This window comes from Bombina bombina, chromosome 5, assembly GCF_027579735.1.
Source record: "Bombina bombina isolate aBomBom1 chromosome 5, aBomBom1.pri, whole genome shotgun sequence".
NCBI classification, from domain to species: domain Eukaryota; kingdom Metazoa; phylum Chordata; class Amphibia; order Anura; family Bombinatoridae; genus Bombina; species Bombina bombina.
Window position 1 is genome coordinate 342,491,494 of NC_069503.1, and position 24,216 is coordinate 342,515,709.

Sequence of the window (24,216 nt, forward strand, 5' to 3'; positions counted from 1 at the left end):
GGACTTTCTCCCAAGAGGAAGATTTCATCTTTCAAAGTTATCTGCAAACCAGATAAAAAGAGAGGCATTCTTACGCTGTGTAAAAGACCTTTCAACTATGGGAGTAATTTGTCCAGTCCCAAAATTGGAACAGGGACAGGGGTTTTACTCAAACCTATCTGTGGTTCCCAAAAAAGAGGGAACGTTCAGACCCATCTTAGACCTCAAGTGTCTAAACAAATTTCTAAGAGTTCCATCATTCAAGATGGAGACAATACGAACAATTTTACCAATGATCCAGGAGGGTCAATATATGACTACCGTGGACTTAAAGGATGCTTACCTTCATATTCCAATTCACAAGGATCATCATCAGTTTCTAAGGTTTGCCTTTTTGGACAAACATTATCAGTTCGTGGCTCTCCCTTTCGGATTGGCTACAGCACCCAGAATCGTCACAAAGGTTCTAGGGTCTCTTTTGGTTGTTCTCAGACCGCGAGGCATAGCGGTGGCGCCTTATCTGGATGATATTCTGATTCAGGCGTCCACATATCTTCTGACAAATCTCACACGGACACTGTGTTGTCTTTTCTGAGAACTCACGGCTGGAAGGTGAACATAGAGAAGAGTTCACTTGTTCCACAGACAAGGGTTCCTTTCTTGGGAACTCTGATAGACTAGGTAGCCATGAAAATATTTCTGACAGAGGTCAGAAAATCAAAGATTCTAAATACTTGCCGAGCACTTCAGTCCATTCCTCGGCCATCAGTGGCTCAGTGTATGGAGGTAATTAAATTGATGGTAGCGGCAATGGACATAGTTCCGTTTGCTCGCTTTCATCTCAGACCACTGCAGCTGTGCATGCTCGGACAGTGGATTGGGGATTATGCGGACTTATCTCCTCAGATAAATCTGGATCAAGAGACCAGAAACTCTCTTCTTTGGTGGTTGTCGCCGGATCATCTGTCCCAAGGGATTTGTTTCCGCAGACCCTCGTGGGTGATAGTGACAATGGATGCCAGCCTTCTGGACTGGGGTGCAGTTTGGAACTCCCTGAAGGCTCAGGGTGTTTGGACTCAAGTGGAGTCTCTTCTTCCAATCAATATTCTGGAACTGAGAGCAATTTTCAATTTGCTTCAGGCGTGGCCTCAGTTGGCTTCGGCCAAATTCATCAGATTCTAGTCGGACAACATTACGACACTGGCATATATCAATCATCAGGGGGGAACAAGGAGTTCCTTAGCGATGATAGAAGTATCCAAGATAATCCATTGGGCGAAGGCCCACTCTTGTCATCTGTCAGCTATCTACATCCCAGGAGTAGAGAACTGGGAAGCGGATTAGAGACTTTTCATCTGGGGGAGTGGGAACTTCACCCGGAGGTATTTGCCTCATTGATTCCTAGATGGGGCAAACCAGAGTTGGATTTGATGGTATCTCGACAAAATGCCATGCTTCCAAGATACGGATCCTGGTCAAGGGATCCTCAGGCTGAATTGATAGATGCCTTGGCAGTACCTTGGTTGTTCAGCCTAGCTTATGTGTTTCCACCGTTTCCTCTCCTCCCACGTGTGATTGTTCGAATCAAACAGGAGAGAGCATCAGTGATTCTGATAGCACCTGCACGGCCACGCAGGACTTGGTATGCGGATCTAGTTGACATGTCATCTCTGCCACCGTGGAAACTTCTATTGAGACATGACCTTCTCATTCAAGGTCCTTTCCAACATCCAAAGCGAATTTCTCTGCAGCTGACTGCATGGAGATTGAACGCTTGATTTTATTGAAGCGAGGATTCTCTGATTCGGTCATCAATACTTTGATCCAGGCCAGAAAGTCTGTCACTAGAAAGATCTATCATAAGATATGGCGTAAATATCTTTATTGGTGTGAATCCAAGGGTTATTCATGGAGTAAAGTAAGGATTCCTAGGATTCTGTTTTTTCTCCAAGAAGGATTGGAGAAAGGGTTATCAGCGAGTTCCTTAAAGGGACAAATTTCAGCTTTGTCAATTCTGTTTCACAAGCGTTTGACAAATGTGCCAGATGTTCAGTCTTTTTGTCAGGCTCTATCTAGAATTAAGCCTGTATATAGACCCATTACTCCTCCCTGGAGTTTGAATTTAGTTCTTTGAGTTCTTCAAGGGGTTCCGTTTGAACCTATGCATTCCATGGATATCAAATTGTTATCTTGGAAAGTTCTGTTTTTAGTTGCTATTTCCTCTGCTCAAAGAGTTTCTGAGCTTTCAGCACTACAGTGTGATTCTCCTTATCTCATTTTTCATTCTGATAAGGTAGTTTTACGTACCAAACCTGGATTTCTTCCTAAGGTTGTTTTGAATAAGAACATTAATCAAGAGATTGTTGTTCCTTCTTTGTGTCCTAATCCTTCTTCTAAGAAGGAGCGTCTGTTACATAACTTGGACGTGGTCAATGCCTTAAAGTTTTACTTACAGGCAACTAAGGATTTCCGTCAATCATCTTCATTGTAAATTGTTTATTCTGGAAAGCGTAGGGGTCAGAAAGCTACGGCTACCTCTCTTTTTGGCTGAGAAGTATCATCCGCCTGGCATATGAGACTGCTAGACAGCAGACTCTTGAAAGAATTACGACTCATTCTACTAGGGCTGTGGCTTCCACATGGGCTTTTAAAAACAATGCATCTGTGGAACAGATTTGTAAGGCTGCGACTTGGTCGTCCTTTCATACTTTTTCCAAATTTTGCAAATTTGATACTTTTGCTTCTTCTGAGGCTATTTTTGGCAGAAAGGTTCTACAAGCAGTGGTACCTTCCGTTTAGGTTCCTGTCTTGTCCCTCCCTTTCATCCGTGTCCTATTGCTTTGGTATTGGTTTCCCACAAGTAAGGATGAAATCCGTGGACTCGTCATATCTTTGTAAAAGAAAAGTAAATTTATGCTTACCTGATAAATTGATTTATTTTACGATATGACGAGTCCACGGCCCACCCTGTTCTTTTAAGGCAGTTTTTTCTTTATATTTTTTGTAAACTTTAGTCACCTCTGCACCTTTTAGCCTTTCCTTTTCTCTTCCTATAACCTTCGGTCAAATGACTGGAGGTGGAGGGGAAGGGAGGGGCTATATATATATATATATACAGCTCTGCTGTGGTGCTCTTTGCCACTTCCTGTTAGCAGGAGGTTAATTTCCCACAAGTAAGAATGAAATCCGTGGACTTGTCATATCGTAAAAGAAATCAATTTATCAGGTAAGCATAAATTTACTTTTTTCATTAAATTTCACGGGCAAAATTAGGCTTGCAAGGGTAAAAAATGCTAAAGTTTATTGCGTCATTCTTGGCGCGAGAATTTTTTGGTGCAAAGGTACGTCCGATGACTCAAATTTATCATTTCCGGCGTCTTAGTTGATGCTGAGTTCTTTGCACAAGGTTGCGTCTTCAATTACGCGAGTGTGTCCTTTCCGGATGTTGTTAGCGGCAAAAAAATTCAGTTGTGTTGTGCGTCATACTTGGTGCCAAATAATTTCATTATTTAAAAGCCCCATTCCTATATGCCACTTGCATTTTTTCTATGTCAGAGGGCTATGTTTTTTGCTTTTTTTCCCATTCCTGAAACTGCCAAATAAGGAAATTGATCATTTTGCTTTATATGTTGTTTTTTCTCTTACATTTGCAAGATGTCTCAATCTGATCCTGTCTCAGAAATCACTGTTGGAACCCTGCTGCCTGATAACAGTTCTACCAAAGCTAGGTGCATTTGTTGTACATTTGTGGAGCTTATATCTCCAGCTGTGGTATGTAATAGTTATCATGATAAGCTTTTTCATGCAGATAATGTGTCCATCAGTAATAGTACAATGCCTGTTGTTCCTTCAACATCTAATGTACATGATATACCTGTGAATATAAAAGATTTTATTGCTGATGCGATTCAGAAGGCTTTGTCTGCCATCCCGCCTTCTAATAAATGTAAAAGGTCTTTTAAAACTTCTCATAAAGTTGATGAAATTTCAAATGACGACAACATACTGAATTATCCTCCTCTGATGAGGATCTATCTGATTCAGAAGATCCTTCCTCAGATATTGACACTGACAAATCTACTTATTTTTTTAAAATGGAGTATATTTGTTCCTTGTTAAAAGAGGTGTTGATTACATTGGATATTGAGGAAACTAGCCCTCTTGATATTAAAACTAGTAAACGTTTAAATTCTGTTTATAAACCTCCTATGGTTACTCCAGAGGTTTTTCCAGTTCCTGGTGCTATTTCTGATATGATTTCTAATGAATGGAATAGGCCTGCTACTTCTTTTATTCCTTCTTCAAGGTTTAAAAAATAGTATAATTTGCCAGCAGTTAGATTAGAGTTTTGGGAAAAGATCCCCAAAGTTGATGGGGCTATTTCTACTCTTGCTAAACGTACTACTATTCCTATAGAAGATTATACTTCTTTTAAACACCTTTTAGATAGGAAACTTGATTCTTATCTAAGGAAAGCTTATTTATATTCTGGCTATCTTCTCAGGCCTGCCATTTCTATGGCTGATGTTGCAGCTGCATCAACTTTTTGGTTGAAAAGTCTAGCGCAAAAGGAAATGAATCCTGATTTCTCTAGCATTGTTCACTTACTTCAACATGCTAATCATTTTATCTGTGATGCCATTTTTGATATCATCAAAATTGATGTTACATCTATGTCTTTAGCTATTTTAGCTAGAAGAGCTTTGTGGCTCAAATATTGGAATGCTGACATGGTATGTAAGTCTAGATTACTATCTTTCTTTCCAAGGTAATAAGTTATTTGGTTCTCAGTTGGATTTGATTATTTCAACTGTCATTGGGGGGAAGGGAATTTTTTTGCCTCAGGATAAAAGACCTAAGGGTAAATCTAAAGCTTATAACTGTTTTAGTTTCTTTTCGACAAAATAAGGAATAGAAACCTAATCCTTCCCCCAAAGAATCTGGTTCCAATTGGAAACCTTCTTCAAGTTGGAATAAATCCAGACCGTTTAAGAAACCAAAGCCAGCCCCCAAGTCTGCATGAAGGTGCAGCCCTCATTCCAGCTCAGCTGGTGGGGGGCAGATAAGCCAGCCCCCAAGTCTGCATGAAGGTGCAGCCCTCATTCCAGCTCAGCTGGTGGGGGGCAGATTAAGATTCTTCCAAAATATTTGGGCAGATTCTGTCCAAAATCAATGGATTCAGAGTATTGTCTCTGAAGTGTGTTTCAGACCTGGAGTTTTCAGGGGTAATTATATCAATTCCATTTCAGGAACAGGGTCTGGGGTTTTATTCAAATCTATTCATTGTCCCAAAGAAAGAAAATTCATTCAGGCCAGTTCTGGATCTGAAAATTTTGAATCGTTATGTAAGAGTGCCAACTTTCAAAATGGTGACTATAAGGACTATTCTGCCTTTTGTTCAGCAAGGGCATTTTATGTCCACAATAGACTTACAGGATGCATATCTTCATATTCCGATTCATCCAGATCATTATCAGTTTCTGAGATTCTCTTTTCTAGACAAGCATTACCAATTTTTCGCTGTTCCATTTGGCCTAGCGACAGCTCCAAGAATTTTTTCAAAAGTTCTCGGGGCCCTACTCTCTGTAATCAGAGAACGGGGTATTGCAGTGTTTCCTTATTTGGACAATATCTTGGTACTAGCTCAGTCTTTACATTCTGCAGAATCTCACACAAATCAACTATTGTTGTTTCTTCAAAGACATGGTTGGAGGATCAATTTACCAAAACGTTCCTAGATTACTCAGACAAGGGTCACCTTTTTAGGTTTCCAGATAGATTCAGTGTCCATGACTCTGTCTCTAACAGACAAGAGACAAATGAAATTGGTTTCAACCTGTCGAAACCTTCAGTCTCGATCATTCCCTTCAGTAGCTATGTGTATGAAAGTTTTAGGTCTCATGACTGCAGCATCGGATGCGATCCCCTTTGCTCATTTTCATATGAGACCTCTCCAGCTTTGTATGCTGAATTAATGGTGCAGGGATTATACAAATATATCAAAATTAATATCCTGAAATCCCAATGTTCGACTCTCTCTGACATGGTGGTTAGATCACCATTGTATAGTTCATGGGGCCTCTTTTGTTCATCCAACCTGGACTGTGATCACAACAGATGCAAGTCTTTCAGGTTGGGGAGCTATCTGGGGATCTCTGACAGCACAAGGGGTTTGGAAACCTCAAAAGGCGAGGTTACCAATCAATATTTTAGAACTCCGTTCTATTTTCAGGGCTCTTCAGGTTTGGCCTCTGTTGAAGAGATAACCGTTCATTTGTTTTCAGACAGACAATATCACAACTGTGGCATATGTCAATCATCAGGGTGGGACTCACAGTCCCCAAGCTATGAAAGAAATATGGTATAGACAATTGGGAAGCGGATTATCTCAGCTGTCAGACTTTACATCCGGGGGATTGGTCTCTCCATCCAGATGTGTTTTCTCTGATTGTTTAGATGTGGGGTCTTCCAAAATTAGATCTGATGGTTTCTTATCTAAACAAGAAACTACCCAGGTACCTGTCCAGGTCCAGGGATCCTCAGGCAGAAGCAGTGGATGCATTAGCAGTTCCTTGGTGTTACCAACCTGTTTATATATTCCAGCCTCTGGTTCTTCTTCCAAGAGTGATTTCCAAGATCATCATGGAACAATCGTTTGTGTTGCACTAGCATGGCCTTACAGGTGTTGGTATGCGGATCTTGTTCGGATGTCTAACCTTGGCCACTTCCATTAAGGCCAGACCTTCTGTCTCAAGGTCCGTTTTTCAATCAGGATCTCAAATCATTAAATTTGAAGGTATGGAAATTGAATGCCTAGTGCTTAGTCATAGAGGTTTCTTTGACTCAGTGTTTAATACTATGTTACAGGCTCATAAATCTGTTTCTAGGAAGATTTATTATCGAGTTTGGAAGACTTTTATTTCATGGTGTTCTTCTCATAAATTCTCCTGGCATTCTTTTAGAATTCCTAGAGTTTTACAGTTTCTTCAGGATGATTTGGATAAGGGTTTGTCTGCAAGTTCATTGAAGGGACAAATATCTGCTCTTTCTGTCTTATTTCACAGAAAGATTGCTAAACTTCCTGATATTCACTGTTTTGTACAGGCTTTGGTTCATATCAAGCCTGTCATTAAATCAATCTCTCCTCCTTGGAGTCTTATTTTGGTTTTGAAGGCTTTACAGGCTCCCCCGTTTGAGCCTATGCATTCTTTGGACATTAAACTACTTTCTTGGAAAGTGTTGTTCCTTTTGGCTATCTCTTCTGCTAGAAGAGTTTCCGAATTATCTGCTCTTTCTTGTGAATCTCCTTTTCTGATTTTCCATCAGGATAAGGCAGTTTTGCGGACTCCATTTAAATTTCTACCTAAGGTTGTGAATTCTAACATTAATAGAGAAATTATTGTCCCTTCTTTGTGTCCTAATCCTAAGAATTCTTTGGAAAGATCCTTACATTCTTTGGATGTGGTAAGAGCTTTGAAATATTACGTTGAAGCTACTAAAGATTTCAGTAGACTTCAGGACTATTTGTTATTTTTTCTGGTTCTAGGAATGGTCAGAAGGCTTCTGCCATTTCCTTGGCATCTTGGTTAAAGCTTTTGATTCATAGGGCTTATTTGGAGTCGGCTCAGGCCCCGCCTCAGAGAATTACAGCTCATTCTACTAGATCAGTCTCCACTTTGTGGGCTTTTAAGAATGAAGCTTCAGTTGATCAGATTTGCAAAAGCAGCAACTTGGTCTTCTTTGCATACATTTACTAAATTCTACTGTTTTTATGTATTTGCTTCTTCGGAAGCAGTTTTGGTAGAAAAGTTTTTCAGGCAGCTGTTTCAGTTTGATTCCTCTGCTTATGTTTAAGTTTTTTCTTTTCATTACGAAAATAAACTTATTATTTGGATTGTTGATTCATTTTTTTCAGCGGAAAATGGCTGTTATTATTTTATCCCTCCCTCTCTAGTGACTCTTCTGTGGAGTTCCACATCTTGAGTATTGCTATCCCATACATCACTAGCTCATGGACTCTTGCCAATTACATGAAAGAAAACATAATTTATCTAAGAACTTACCTGATAAATTCATTTCTTTTATATTGGCAAGAGTCCATGAGACCCACCCTTTTTATGGTGATTATGATTTTTGTATAAAGCAAAATTATTTCCAAATTCCTTTGTTGATGCGTTTTACTCCTTTCTTTATCACCCCACTACTTGGCTATTCGTTAAACTGAATTGTGGGTGTGGTGAGGTGTGTATTTATAGGCATTTTGAGGTTTGGGAAACTTTGCCCCTCCTGGTAGTATTGTATATCCCATACATCACTAGCTCATGGACTCTTGCCAATATGAAAGAAATGAATTTATCAGGTAAGTTCTTACATAAATTATGTTTTTTTTTTCTCCAAGCAGAACTCCACCAGGTGTAAAAGAAACTCTACTGGAGGTCCCACATAATAATCATTGTGAGTGAGCATCAGTCTCAACATATCCATACCATCTGTATGGGGGATGACGGTATACAGGCTCACGACTTCTATGGTAACTAGGACATCAGATTCCTGTATATCCGTCATGTCTTTTAGCAAACCAATGAGTTCAAAGTAATCTTTAAGATGTGAAGTTGTGTTCTGTACCACTGGCTGTAAAAAGAAATCCACATACTCAGCCAAAGGCTGGAGAAGGGAACCCCTGGCGGACACAATGGGTCTGCCAGGGGGATTCTCCAGCGACTTCTGGATCTTCGGCAGAAGATATAAGATGCGACAAACTGGATAATCAACTGACAGAAAACCAAACAAATCTTCATCAGTAATATTGGCCGTAAAGGCCATTTTTAAGAACTCATCGATCTGCTTCTTAAATGTCACAGTGGGATTATTGGCAAGTTTACGGTAGGTGACTCCATCCAACAATTGCCGATCTTCTGCCGAAGATCCATAAGTCGCTGGAGAATCTCCCTGGCAGACCCATTGTGTCCGCCAGGGGTTCCCTTCTCCAGCCTATGGCTGAGTATGTGGATTTCTTTTTACAGCCAATGGTACAGAACACTACTTCACATCTTAAAGATTCATTTGAACTCATTGGTTTGCTAAAAGACATGACAAATATACAGGAATCTGACGTCCTAGTTACCATGGACATCGTGAGCCTGTATACCATTATCCCCCATACACATGGTATGGATATGTTGAGACTGATGCTCACTCACAATGATCATTATGTGGCACCTCCAGTAGAGTTTCTTTTACACCTGGTGGAGTTCTGCTTGGAGAGAAAAAAAATCTATTTTGAAAATGACTATTTTCTTCAGACGATGGGCACGGCGATGGGGTCTAACATGGCCCCATCATATGCCAATATTTATATGGCCAGGCCATGTATGAAAGGTTGAATATTTTCTCCAGGCAGAATCCCATCAGGCTATATCATCTTTACATCGATGATTTGGCATGATACCGTGGATAATATACACAAGTGGTTCAAGAATCTGAATTCTCTGCAGTCCATGATAAGGTTTAAAATGGAATGTGATATGCAAATCATACACTTCTTGGATCTGGAAATTTATAAGACTAGGGTAGATGATAGTTATGTCTTACATACTACTTTATTTCAAAAGGAAACCGATGATAAAAATTCAATTTTACATTACAATAGCTATTGCCCTAGGTTTCAACGTGATGGGGTCAGTTCATCGCAATTCCTGCGGGTAGTGCGTAATAACATGGATAACCATCACAAGATGAATCAATTGACTGTGATGTCTTCATGTTTTCTACAACGGGGATATCCCCCAGATTTAATCACTGAACAGTGTAAAAGAGTGCAAGCCTGCCCACAGGATAGTCTTACTATACGAAGAGATATCAACACAAATGATAAGTGATTGAACTTCATCATGACATACACACCGGGCACTTAAGTCCTGGCATCTACTATTAAACAGAATTGGGACATCATTTCAGAGGACAACAGTCTCCCTTTCTATCAGACTCCACCACCGAGGCTGGTACATAAGCGAGCGAGCAATTTACGGGAACTGTTGGTGATCAATGACTCCACTCATTGTTATGAAAAGCAGACATGGTTACCCAGGGGCAAACTGGGCTGCTTCCGTTGTGGGAGCTGTGTAACCTGCAATAATTTACTAACTGGGAGTACATTTAATTATCCACATAAAAACAAGAAGTATAACATCAGACATAGGCTCCCTTGCACATCCGAGTTTGTGATATACATTATCATCTGTCCTTGCTCGTTTTACTATGTAGGCAAAACGGTGACCTCTTTCCGTGAAAGACTTGCAAATCACAAGTCAGCCATATGACAGGCACTGGATAAAGGTCGGACAAACCAGCCTGTGGCTAAACACTTCTTAAAGGCTGGTCATTCAATTTCAACACTGAGGGCCATGCTAATTGATCATGTCCCACGACCCAAAAGGGGTGGTGACAGAGTACTGGCTTTATTACGTCGTGAGTCAAGATGGATATCAACACTTGACACAGTATTCACAAAGGGACTCAATGTGAGTATTGATTTTGTTTGATGTTATCATAAATGACATCCATGATGGTTATTAGACGTGTTGTTTCTACCAACTCCTTGAAACACGGAGCATATATGCTCAAGAGTGTTAATTGTAGAGAGGGCAATATAAATGGTATAGCTATTGAATTATGTTCCTGTATTGATTAGGATGTATTACCTGAGGTGATGCTAATTTACCAATAGTGACAGATCACTTTGAATTTTAGTCTGGCCTGTGATGTCTTCTTGATACCATTAGGTATAAATGGGGACATCACTGCCAGACTTTTCCTGCTTATATGGCAATAAATAGAGATTTACTTTTAAACTTGTTTGCAATAGGATGTTTTATATAATTCAAGTTTGGTGACTACTAGGGCATTAAGATTGGGAATATTTTGGCACTTTGATACCTGCGTGTATAGATGGTGCCATTAATATTATCTGTATATTATTGCTGCATTATGTCTTGTCAGCATTAGGTTAATTTTTTATATGCACATGATATGTCATAATGTTCTGCCAACTTCTGTGTAAGTTACATGACATTGGACATCTATGTTCTCTATGCTTGTCACGGAGCTGTGTTTGGCTTCCTCCGTAACTATTGTAACAGTTACGTGGCACACAGGAGGGGTGGTCGATGTCTGATGACGTCACATGCCAGTGCCGGGGGTACGTGATTGTTTCACCGCATGGAGACCGGATGCCTGATGTTGATGGCTCGCAGCTGTTGGTTAAATGTATATTGGTGGTGGGTATATAAGGAGTATGATATGTATTTATTGTTAAGTCTCTATGGCCTCCATTAAAAAAGGTCTGTTGTGAGCCCAAAACGTCTGACTAGGGCTTTTCTGCATTTCAATTAAAAGCTTAGTGGATACAAATACCTGTTTCATGTGCCTGCTTTGGGGTTCTTCATACGCAGTTGTGGTGCGTGAGATCCTTGTGATTACTTGTTGGAGTGTGCCGTTCCTCTCTACGCCAGTTTATATATATATGTATATATATTATATATATATATATTAAAAAAAAAAAATATATATATATATATATATATATATATATATAAATATTTTAAAATTAAAAGAACATTTTCTTCTATGTGAAGAACATTGGAATGTAACATATTCATAACTCACTTTGAGTTAGGGCTGTCGTTTGAATGTGGTGTCAGGTTAGCGTGCAAGCTATAAGTATTAGTTTTTGTTGTTGTTTGTGCACTCCATTGAAGACTATGGAGAGAAGGAGTTGATGTGGTTACAAAATATCAGAAGTTCAGAAGTCCTCAAGTTATCGCGAGACGGGTTTCACCCGCATGCTAACGTTTTACTTTCAACTTGTAATACACACGCTAAGACAACCATGTTTGCTTTCAGCGTAAATACTGCTCTATTTGTAATCTAGCCCATAGTCTTCTTTCCATTTTTACTTTCTATTATTATTTTTCAGGGATCCTTGAAAAGCCACTAGAGAAAAAAGCTGGACGTAACTATGGTCCTGTTGGAAACAAGAGGCTTGTCTATTTTATTGATGATATGAATATGCCTGAAATTGATAAATACGGAACTGTTCAGCCTCATGCTCTCATTAGACAACACATTGGTTACGGACATTGGTAAAATGCATATGAAAGTGTATTGCTTTATCTGCTTACATAAATGTATTTTATCATATTAAAATATTTTATTTAGTCAAAAATCACTTCAGTATGATACATAAAGTTACACAAAAGTCAGTTTCACATATGTTATAAGACAGCTATATAATTAAAGTCTTATATACTACTTAAAGGCATATTTGTTTGGTTAAATAGAATAAGATAGACACTTGCTAAATTTAGTGTACTAGGATTAAGGCTAGGCTTAATGGGACATTAAACACTAAATAAACTTTAGATAGAATATTGTATTCAATGCCAAGATTAGCCTGAGAATAATATGCAGGAGTATTTTTAATTTTACACTTTAGTGTCCATAAAGCATATATAGACATCCATCTCTGGTAATCAAGGGGTTAAACCCAGGGTTTATTTCCAATGGAGAAATATAGGTGTCATCATACTTAATATCAGAAATTACATCTTTAACATCATTTAGATTACCCGTGACCTGTGACCTCACAAATTACATCATCCATGAATATTAAGCGAAATAGTGCTGTTCTGGGATTTTACATTATTACCCTGTGATGACACCATACATAAAGCAATTATAGCATGGTATATAATCACCAGTAATAAACAATTCACTAGATTCAGAGTTACCAAGGTGTACACACCAATTCAATAAACAAAACAAATAAAAAAACTTGCACAGTGGCTTTAATCAATGTAATTACTATTTATATATATATATATACAGAGTAGCCAATTATTTCATGTCAGACTTGATTCTCCACCAATAGAACTATGTGAGTTGTCGTTATCAGTCAGTGAGTGTCAGTAGGAAGTAAATTACTAGTTTTAGTTTAACATCTCTCAGCGTTTTTGTGCTGCGCTTTCATATGCATGATAAAACATTTTTAAATACAATGGCTTTTTAAGTAAATTAATTATTGGTGCAAGAAAGTATTATGTTCTGATGTTCCAAATTAGTGCCTGATATCCATTGTTTTTACACTAAAAGAACATAAAAAAAAAACATTTAATGGTGAATTAATGATGCAGTGATGGATACAATTTACCACCTGTTGGACAATTAACGTTTACAGTATAAGAGACAAAAAAATTTGACTTTATTCCAGGAAAATCTCTCATCATTGTGATCTCTTATGTAAAGTTCAAAGCAAATGTATCATCTGATCTATATTGCAATATACACTATTATTTTGCTTTGGGCAATAGTGAGTTAAGTTTTTTTTTTTATTCTTATAATTATGGCGAGCTCCTTATTGTAAATATAAAACCAAAGCTATATATATATATATATATATATATATATATATATTGTGAGCTTGCAAATGTTTATTACATAATAACTACCCTGTGAGGCATATTTAAGAAATGTCTTGCGGACCTGATCCGACAGTGCGGATCAGGTCCGCAAGACATTGCTGAATTTAACATTGCACCAGCAGCTCACAAGAGCTGCTGGTGCAACGCCGCCCCCTGCAGACTTGCGGCCAATGGGCCGCCAGCAGGGGGTGTCAATCAACCCGATCGTACTCGATCGGGTTGAATTGTTGCGATTCCTGTCCGCCTGCTCAGAGCAGGCAGACAGGGATATGAAGCAGCAGTCTTTGTGACCGCTGCTTCATAACTGCTGTTTCTGGCGAGTCTGAAGACCAGGGCCGGACTGGGAATAAAAAGCAGCCCTGGAAAAATATAAAGACAAGCCCTATTTTCCATTGAGTCGGTAGAATGCACATGCCCCATTTTTTTCAAAGGGGATTACTGGGACACTCCTTCCCCAATATTTTTTTCAGAATTAAATTATATTACTTTGTGTTAAATAAAAATGTCAGATTGATGTTATATAGGCACCCTACAACCCAGTTGCATCCATTAGTCGGTCCTTTAAATTGTAGCTTTCCAGCCCCAGCTGCTGCAGCCCACCGGGAAATCTCCTGGTAGGCCAATCCGGCTGAAGACTCGCCAGAAACAAGGGCCGTCAAGCTTTATAGATAGGCCCCAGTGTATAATGATGTTCACCTAAAATATATTTGCATATTTACTGTCAATCTTTAATATGTAGGTATGAAAGACAAAAGATGACTTTAAAAGAAGTTCATAATTGTCAATATGTGGCGTGCATGAATCCAACTGCTGGAAACTTCACCATTAATCAGCGGTTACAGGTATAATTTGTTAGCTTTTATGTGTAAAGCTTCATTATATTTCTCAGGAATATTTCCAGAAACACATTAAATTAACAGTTTTCCTACTGCTCTTGTACCATGGAACAATAATGTAGTATAATTCTTTAATTTTGTATTCAATGGGAATTGTACCAAGGGAACGTGTCTTTTTTTACTCACCTAAAGTTTTCTTTAAGCATCAGATATAAAATAACTCTAAAAACAAATTTAACAAAATTTGATTTATATAGTGTTTTTTTAATACAGCTATTTATTTTTCATAGATTCTTCTTTATTATAAATCTATTATATTATAGTTAACATAAAAAACATAAGAAAACAACTTTGTATGCTTGTCACTTTTTACAAACCTCTGAGTACGTTTACTATACTATTGTAACATTCTGAAATTATTTAAATTGGAAATCCAAATGAACTTTTTATGATTCAGAAAGAACTTTTTACTTTTTTCCAAAATTAGTTCTATTATCAAATGCACCATTGACTTTGTTGAAACTTAGTATTTACATGCAAAGAAGTGTAAAGCTCTTGCATCTCTTGTGACTCCGCCCCTTTGTGACATCACCACACATTTGTGTCAATGTCACTGGTACTCCCATTGAAGGCTTGGGAGTGCCACCTACTAGGCCACCAATGATCTCTCACCTGTAGTGTGTGGGATTGCCGAAAAGAGCTTCTGATTGGTGTTCTCACTGCACGATGAGAACGCCTCAGTTAACAATATGTAATAATACAGGAGAAAGAGGAGTTGTGCAAACCAACAGGCCAGACTTTCATGATATCTGAACTAAAGCACCAGTGAAATAATCAGATGATGGATGAGAGCAGGTTAGTAACCATGGTTACTGGTCAACTGATTATCTCACCTGTGCTCTATTCCAAATATACTGGTAGCCCTCAGTTTACGCCGGGGTTAGGTTCCAGAAGGAATGGTTGTAAATCGAAACCGTTGTAAATTGAAACCCAGTTTATAATGTAAGTCAATGGGAAGTGAAGGAGATAGGTTCCAGGCCCCTCTCAAAATTGTCATAAGTAACACTTAATACATTATTTTTAAAGCTTTGAAATGAAGACTTTAAATGCTAGACAGCATTATAAACCTAATAAAATAATCACAAAACACAAAATATATAATTAAACTAAGTTAAATGAACAAATATTTGCTAAACAGCATTATAAACCAAATAAAATAATCACACAACACAGACTTCACTTGCATTTTTCTGCAAACAGTTCTTTCTATGCATTCCAATCTGGACTGAGTTATAGAAGGGAAGATCTTGTTCCTTTGAAATCTACTCGATAGCTCAGGTCTGGTTAAACTGATTTATTTCAGCTTGCTTGGCTTTGCTGCAACACAAGCGGACAGCTCCACCTACTGGCTATTTTAATAAATGCACTGCTTCTCAATAGCAGTCACGTGACTGGAAAAAAAAATGTTGTTATTCTGAAACGGTGTAAATTGAACAGTTGTAAAACGAGGGCCACCTGTAATTAAAACCTTGTCTGTTGGTTTGCCTTGAGGACTAGAGTTGAAAAACACTTATCTAGAGAATCAGTTTGATGAAGGGTAAAAACGTCCATTATTAGTAACTGTAAATTATTGTTAGACATTGTTTAACCTTGTTGCACAATATATTATAGACTGTAAAGTCAAACTTAAACTTTCATGATGCAGACAGAGTATACAATTTTAAAAACATTCCAATTTACTTCTATTTTCAAATTGTATTAAAGGAATAGTCTAGCCAAAATTAAATTTTCATGATTCAGATAGAGCATGCAATTTTAAGCAACTTTCTAATTTACTCCAATTTATAATTTTTTTTTCTTTGTTCTCTTGTTATCTTTATTTGAATGTAAGCTTAGGAGCCGGCCCATTTTTGGTTTAGCACTTGGGTAGCTCTTGCTGATTGGTGGCTATATTTAGACACAAATCAGAAAGTGCTACCCAGGTGCTGAACCAAAAATGGGCCGGCTCCTATGCTTACATTCTTGCTTTTCCAAATAAAGATACCAAAAGAACAAAGAAAAATTGATAATAGGAGTACATTTGCATGCTCTATCTGAATCATGAAAGTTTCATTTTGACTAAACTATTCCTTTAATTATCTTGGTATCCTTTATTGAAGGAGCAGCAATGCACTACTGGGAGCTAGCTGAACATCGACTGAGCCAATAAAAAAAGCATATATATGCAGCACCCAATCACCAGCTAGCTCAAAGTAGTGCATTACTTCTCCAGAACCCACCTAGGTATGATTTTCAACAAATTATATCAACAGAACAGAGACAATTTGATAATCAAAGTAAATTGAAAAGCTATTTAAAATTACATTTCTGAATCAAAACACATTTTGACTTTATTGTCCCTTTAATATTGTCGATTAGTGGAAAATGTATTTGTCAGCATACTGCTCTTATAGACTAACATGTTGCTTTTTTTGTTTTGTGTTTAGAGACATTTCACAGTATTTGCTGTTAATTTCCCTTCAAATGATGCCCTTGAAACTATATTTAGCAAGATTCTCAGTTTTCACTTCCTACAGCATCCGTTTAACCCATCAATAGTGCGGACCAGTCCATCTATCATCCAGGCAGTGATGTGGCTAAATCAGAAGATGGTGCAAAATTTTCTTCCAACTGCTATAAAATTTCATTATATTTTTAACATGAGGGATATTACCAATATTTTTCAGGTACAACATATAAATAAATTATGATTTTTTTATATATACTGTTTCACTTGGCAGTTTGGAAATACAAATGAACTAGCACCTTATTATTGCTGATGATACATAAATACCATGTTCCTTAGCAGACCTCTGTCACAAACTCCATGTGAGCCAAATCCTCATAAAAGAGCACTCAAAGGAACCTCAATAATACACAGACCTAGTACCATTAAATACAATAATAACATGGTAGAATGTTCATGACATAACTGTACAGCTCATGGGGGCAGATCATTATGACCTAGAATTCTGTTCTTATACTGAAAACCCCTGCAAGCTGCCTTCACTCCCATGTTAGTAGTGCAAGACACATATAGCTGTATCCCTACTGCTTTATGGGAAGTCTTCTCTTACAGACATAGCAAACACATCTGGACAGTTACAAGCTGCTTGTTCTTTCCTAAATAAACACTTGGCCATCATAGAAAGGACTGCTGCAATGTCCCAATGTAGAAGTGTTTCCATGCATCGGTATGTGCATTGTTTAGGATAAATACCCACCAAGCTTTCCAATAATGAGAATCCTGCACTACTGAGAGAGAGAGAATGAGGAACAAATGCTATAAGAAGCAAGAGAATAAGAGAGGACCCATGTGTCCAGTTTGGTGGAGGGTCATCTCCCACTGACCTTCTACTGATACCTTTAGGAATTATTGCACTCTCTGCAAGAGTGAGGTGTGAGCTAATCAGACTATTAAGATACAGCAAAAACACCCCACCTCAGCGTTGGGGTGCAGGAGCAAAAGTTACAACTTTATAATGAGTCTGACCGCCCACCTCTTTCCATCAGATCACCTCCACTGTGTTACTGTAGGGCCCCCCCTAAGCCCACCTGCAAACCACTATGGAGGAATCCCTGAATCCTCCACCAGAGAACCGTGTACAAAAAAAGGAAAAGCAAGGCAACTTAAAACACTAAAAACCTAACCTTCATTTACATGTCTAAAACATAAAAAAATAGTATGAATAGCGTAAAGCCTAGGCTGCAGCGGTCTTACGTATTTCAGCTGCTGTTAATTATAGACTCTGCAGCACTTGAGCATATCCTCTCTTCATATACAACATTACTTACTTGCATACAAATGTTACCTCTTTGTTGCCCACATAAAAAACAGCAGAGATATTTTATATATCAAGTAACAAAAAACTGAATATTAGCGCTATTATACAATGTAACCAGCTATCTAAGATGATAATTACCAAAACAAGGTCATTTGTCAAACAGAAAATATATAGACATTGCATACCGTTATAAGCTATTCAAGACTTATTATTATATTTTTGAAACCCAATTCTACTTTATAAAAGCTCAGAGGCACCTTCTACTAATCAATACTTCTAAACGTAGAGTCATTTATATAATACCCTTATAATATGTGGTTTATATTACATGTATATAAAAAAAACTATTTTCAAAATTCAGAGAAAACCATCATGTTATTGTACAAATATCAATGCCAAATGATAATTATGTCTGCTTCTACATTGAAGCCCCTAGGAATTCTAGTCCGAAAAGCCTCCCTCTTTAGCAATAACTCTTTATACCCTCCTCTCTGAGAGGGATTAATTTGTTCTATAATTTGCCATCTAAACTAATCCACTGTTATCCTTAGTATTTTAGAATTATTTATTATATCTATAACATGCATGAAAAGATTGTCTTTTATCAGAATATCCTCATTCCAATTTATTTCTATAGTCTGTAATGCTTTAGTATTATATTTTATGATGTGTCAATTATAGTTTAAGCCAATATGATTTCCACTCATCGTGGGATTTATTTTTAGGGAATTTTATTTGCTACAGCAGAGTGTCTGAGGCAGCCAAATGACTTGATCCATTTGTGGCTTCATGAGTCTTCAAGAGTCTATGGAGATAAATTAGTGGAATCAAAAGACTATGATTTATTTAAAATAATTCTTCTTGATACTGCACGGAAATATTTTGAAGTAAGTCTAATGGTCATTTATTTAATTGCAGATACAGCAATCTATATAGGTTTTATATTTTACACAATAGCATTGTATGCATTTTTTTTATAAAGCAATTGTTACATTTTAATTGTATTCCCTGGCGTAAGGTGGACTCATGTTTAATGTAGTACATGTCACAATTATACTGTTATTTGCTCTTTATTTCACAACTATATTGTGATAAGGATATTATGCAGTTTATAGGTATATTATGTGCATTGTATATATTTTATAAATTGTAGCTACTATTCAGCTGTGGTACTTTTTGTTATGTGGTCAAGTTAGCAAAGTAGAATGTGCTGAGAATAGCCTACATTACTAAATAGTATATTTTTGGATTTCTCTGTATACATAACATTTTCTGGCTGAATCATTGAACAATATAAGTCCAGTTTCAGTATGTATTTTTTGTTTATTATTTACAAGGGTGTAGAGGATCAAGTACTGTTACAGCAGCCTCTCATATTTTGCCACTTTGCAAATGGAGTTGGGGCACCTTCATACATGCCAGTTAAAGGATGGGACATGCTAAAGAGGACGCTTTTGGAGACTTTGGACAGCTACAATGAGCTTAATGCAGCAATGAACCTTGTATTGTTTGAAGATGCCATGCACCATGTGTAAGTTATGTAGGATGTTATGTATGATAGGATGTTATGAATAACTGCAGTCCCTGGGATTTGCATAAATTGTACATAGATAAATTCCCACACTGTATATAATTATATGTGTGTGTGTGTGTGAAAAAAAGTGTATACCTTGTCCAGTTAGTTGTTTTGTTCTATGACAGTTTAGCAGTGCACGTTTAATAGTTAGCTATTTCAAATTGCACATTTACAAATCATACATGCAAACAGGTGTATAATATGTATTAATACTTTCCCCTTCTGGTGAACCACAGCCGTCCCACAGTCTCTCCCAAGGTCCGTGTGAATAGATCAGGTGTGCTAGCTGGAGGCGCTGGTTCAGCTTGTATCAGTCGTTGGTATCTTCCTTTTCTTCCTCGGTTGTGTAACTCTAGGTGTAAAATAGTGGTGCTGAAATATCAGACAATACACCATACAAAGGTGAATATCTACTCACAGTGTATATTGCAGGTTACCGGCTCCTTCCCAATATGAAAAGACAATATCACAGATTCAGTAAAAAAGTTTTGTCTTTATTTTTTTTAAGTTTGTCTTATCTGAGCCAAATAAAGACAAACTTTTTTACTGAATCTGTGATATTGTCTTTTCATATTGGGAAGGAGCTGGTAACCTGCAATATACACTGTGAGTAGATATTCACCTTTGTATGGTGTATTGTCTGATATTTCAGCACCACTATTTTACACCTAGAGTTACACAACCAAGGAAGAAAAGGAAGATACCAACAACTGATACAAGCTAAACCAGCGCCTCCAGCTAGCACACCTGACATTTACAAATCAGCATCTGTGAGTAGGAAATGGTATTCACGAGTGGTTTGTTATTGGAGAAACTTAACATACCAAAATATACACGCAATAGCTGAGCCAAGCTTGGCACCCATTTTCTGCTCCTAACAAATGAATATTTAAATGTTTGATGTACTATTTGTTAACTTATAGATGTGGGACCAGTTGCTGGATGCTTCCCTGGTATGTAACAATAAGTAATCAAAATGATGTATTGGGTCTAGACTGTCCCTTTAATATCTAAGTATGCATCCTTTACCTGGTCTCATACCTTACAGATTGACTGTTTAGAATCTTGCAGATAAGGGATATTTTTGCACACTTAGTTGATTGAGCTGTGGAGCTAGAAGCATGGGGTAAATACTTGGTCCCCTGAGCCTTTCCATATAATTTCTTACTCAGACGTCATCTCCTCCCCTGTGACTGAACAGGCAAGTTTTAGGAAATCAGTTTTGTTGCCTTTTGCCTACAATGTTTAGCTCACTGAAAAATAACTACACATACTTAGGATGACATTGGTTTACAGTAGACATGCGTATTCAGATCTTTCATTAAGATCCGAATGCCAAAGAAGGCGCGCTCGAGGCATTCATTTTTTTTTTCAGAGCTGAATTTATTCTTGTGTAAGTTCAACACACTAAAATCTGTGCAAATCCAGATCTTAGTTTGTTGAACTTTAACAAGATTAAATCTGCCTCTGAAAAAAGCAAAATGCCACAAGTGGCCACTTCCACATTCAGATCCTAGTGAAGGATCCAAATGCACATGTCTAGTTTGCAGTATTTAATGCTTTGCTGTGCAGGGGTTAAATTGTGTAGATAAAATTATACAATGTTGAGTCATCATGCAGCATTAAACCTGTCTGTCATTTGCTAAACCACAAATAAATTTGTATAATTCTTGTAACCCTGTTGTCTTTTCTTCCATATAGACTCAAGGACATTAAAGAAAAACTGATAGCAATTGAAGATGACACACCCAGTTTCTTTAATGACAAGCATTAGGGCTTTTTTTTTTTTTGTAAGGGGGGAAATATCCCAAAATGAATTGGATAGTGTATCTTTAATGGCAGATCACTCAGTGACTCATTTAGCTTTGCTTTGACATTGAAGGGACATGAATATCATAATGTAACTTTCACTATTCAGAGCATATCATTTTAAGACAATTTCACAATCACTTCCGTTATCAAATGTATTTTATCTCAATAACATTTGATGAAACTCGTATGTACATATCTTTAGCAACAGTAATTCACTGCTGTGAGCTAGCTGGTGATTAATGGCTATACACAATTTTCTCTTGTCATTTGCTCACCAAATGTGTTCATCTAGCTCCCAGTGGTGCAATGCTGCTTTGTCGCTGACTTTGCAGGAGTTAAACACATAGGCCTAGATTTAGAGTTCGGCGGTAGCCGTCAAAACCAGCGTTAGAGGCTCCTAACGCTGGTTTTGGGCGCCCGCTGGTATTTGGAGTCAGTCAGGAAAGGGTCTAACGCTCACTTTTCAGCCGCGACTTTCCATACCGCAGATCCCCCTACGCCATTTGCGTAGCCTATCTTTTCAATGGGATCTTTCTAACGCTGGTATTTAGAGTCGTTTCTGCAGTGAGCGTTAGAGCTCTAACGACAAGATTCCAGCCGCCTGAAAATAGCAGGAGTTAAGAGCTTTCTGGCTAACGCCGGTTTCTAAAGCTCTTAACTACTGTACCCTAAAGTACACTAACACCCATAAACTACTATGTACCCTAAACCGAGGTCCCCCCACATCGCCGCCACTCGATTAAAATTTTTAACCCCTAATCTGCCGACCGCCACCTACGTTATACTTATGTACCCCTAATCTGCTGCCCCTAACACCGCCGACCCCTGTATTATATCTATTAACCCCTAACTTGCCCCCCACAACGTCGCCGCAAGCTACTTAAAATAATTAACCCCTAATCTTCCGACCGCAAATCGCCGCCACCTACGTTATCCCTATGTACCCCTAATCTGCTACCCCTAACATCGCCGACCCCTATGTTATATTTATTAACCCCTAATCTGCCCCCCCCACAACGTCGCCGACACCTACCTACACTTATTAACCCCTAATCTGCCGAGCGGACCTGAGCGCTACATATAATAAAGTTATTAACCCCTAATCCGCCTCACTAACCCTATCATAAATAGTATTAACCCCTAATCTGCCCTCCCTAACATCGCCGACACCTAACTTCAATTATTAACCCCTAATCTTCCGACCGGAGCTCACCGCTATTCTAATAAATGTATTAACCCCTAAAGCTAAGTCTAACCCTAACACTAACACCCCCCTAAGTTAAATATAATTTTTATCTAACGAAATAAATTAACTCTTATTAAATAAATAATTCCTATTTAAGCTAAATACTTACCTGTAAAATACATCCTAATATAGCTACAATATAAAATTATAATTATATTATAGCTATTTTAGGATTAATATTTATTTTACAGGCAACTTTGTAATTATTTTAACTAGGTAACTATTAAATAGTTCTTAACTATTTAATAGCTATTGTACCTGGTTAAAATAATTACAAAGTTGCCTGTAAAATAAATATTAATCCTAAAATAGCTATAATATAATTATAATTTATATTGTAGCTATATTAGGATGTATTTTACAGGTAAGTATTTAGCTTTAAATAGGAATTATTTATTTAATAAGAGTTAATTTATTTCGTTAGATAAAAATTATATTTAACTTAGGGGGGTGTTAGTGTTAGGGTTAGACTTAGCTTTAGGGGTTAATACTATTTATGATAGGGTTAGTGAGGCGGATTAGGGGTTAATAACTTTATTATAGTAGCGCTCAGGTCCGCTCGGCAGATTAGGGGTTAATAAGTGTAGGTAGGTGTCGGCGACGTTGTGGGGGGCAGATTAGGGGGTAATAAATATAACATAGGGGTCGGCGATGTTAGGGGTAGCAGATTAGGGGTACATAGGGATAACGTAGGTGGCGGCGATTGGCGGTCGGAAGATTAGGGGTTAATTATTTTAAGTAGCTTGCGGCGACGTTGTGGGGGGCAAGTTAGGGGTTAATAGATATAATACAGGGGTCGGCGGTGTTAGGGGCAGCAGATTAGGGTACATAGGGATAACGTAGGTGGCGGCGGTTTACGGAGCGGCAGATTAGGGGTTAAAAGTGTAATGCAGGGGTCAGCGATAGCGGGGGCGGCAGATTAGGGGTTAATAAGTGTAAGGTTAGGGGTGTTTAGACTCGGGGTACATGTTAGGGTGTTAGGTGCAGACGTAGGAAGTGTTTCCCCATAGGAAACAATGGGGCTGCGTTAGGAGCTGAACGCTGCTTTTTTGCAGGTGTTAGGTTTTTTTTCAGCTCAAACAGTCCCATTGTTTCCTATGGGAGAATCGTGCACGAGCACGTTTTTGATGCCGGCCGCGTCCGTAAGCAACTCTGGTATCGAGAGTTGCATTTGCGGTAAAAATGCTCTACGCTCCTTTTTTGGAGCCTAACGCAGCATTTGTTTGAACTCTCGATACCAGAGTTAAATTTATGGTGCGGCCAGAAAAAAACCCGCGGAGCGTTAACAGCCCTTTTACCGCCGAACTCTAAATCTAGGCCATAGTTATATGCAAGCAACAGTGCAATGATAACATGCTCTCTTATTAGAGCATTTTTCTATTTGTACTTTTATGTTCCCAAACGTTGGGAGTTAAAGTCAAAATGTCAACTTCAGTACTGTTCTGTCTTCTTGCATTGTAGAAAT

General features: G+C 38.0%; 1 protein-coding gene across 1 annotated transcript in view; it reads left to right on the plus strand.

Moving 5' to 3' along the window:
* Positions 1 to 24,216, plus strand: part of DNAH11 (dynein axonemal heavy chain 11) — an 851,888-nt gene that overhangs the window by 481,229 nt on the left and 346,443 nt on the right. Inside the window, 5 exon segments of the mRNA XM_053715724.1 lie at positions 11,954 to 12,119; positions 14,197 to 14,299; positions 16,780 to 17,019; positions 18,843 to 19,004; positions 19,455 to 19,648. Coding sequence (XP_053571699.1) covers positions 11,954 to 12,119; positions 14,197 to 14,299; positions 16,780 to 17,019; positions 18,843 to 19,004; positions 19,455 to 19,648 — 865 coding nt within the window.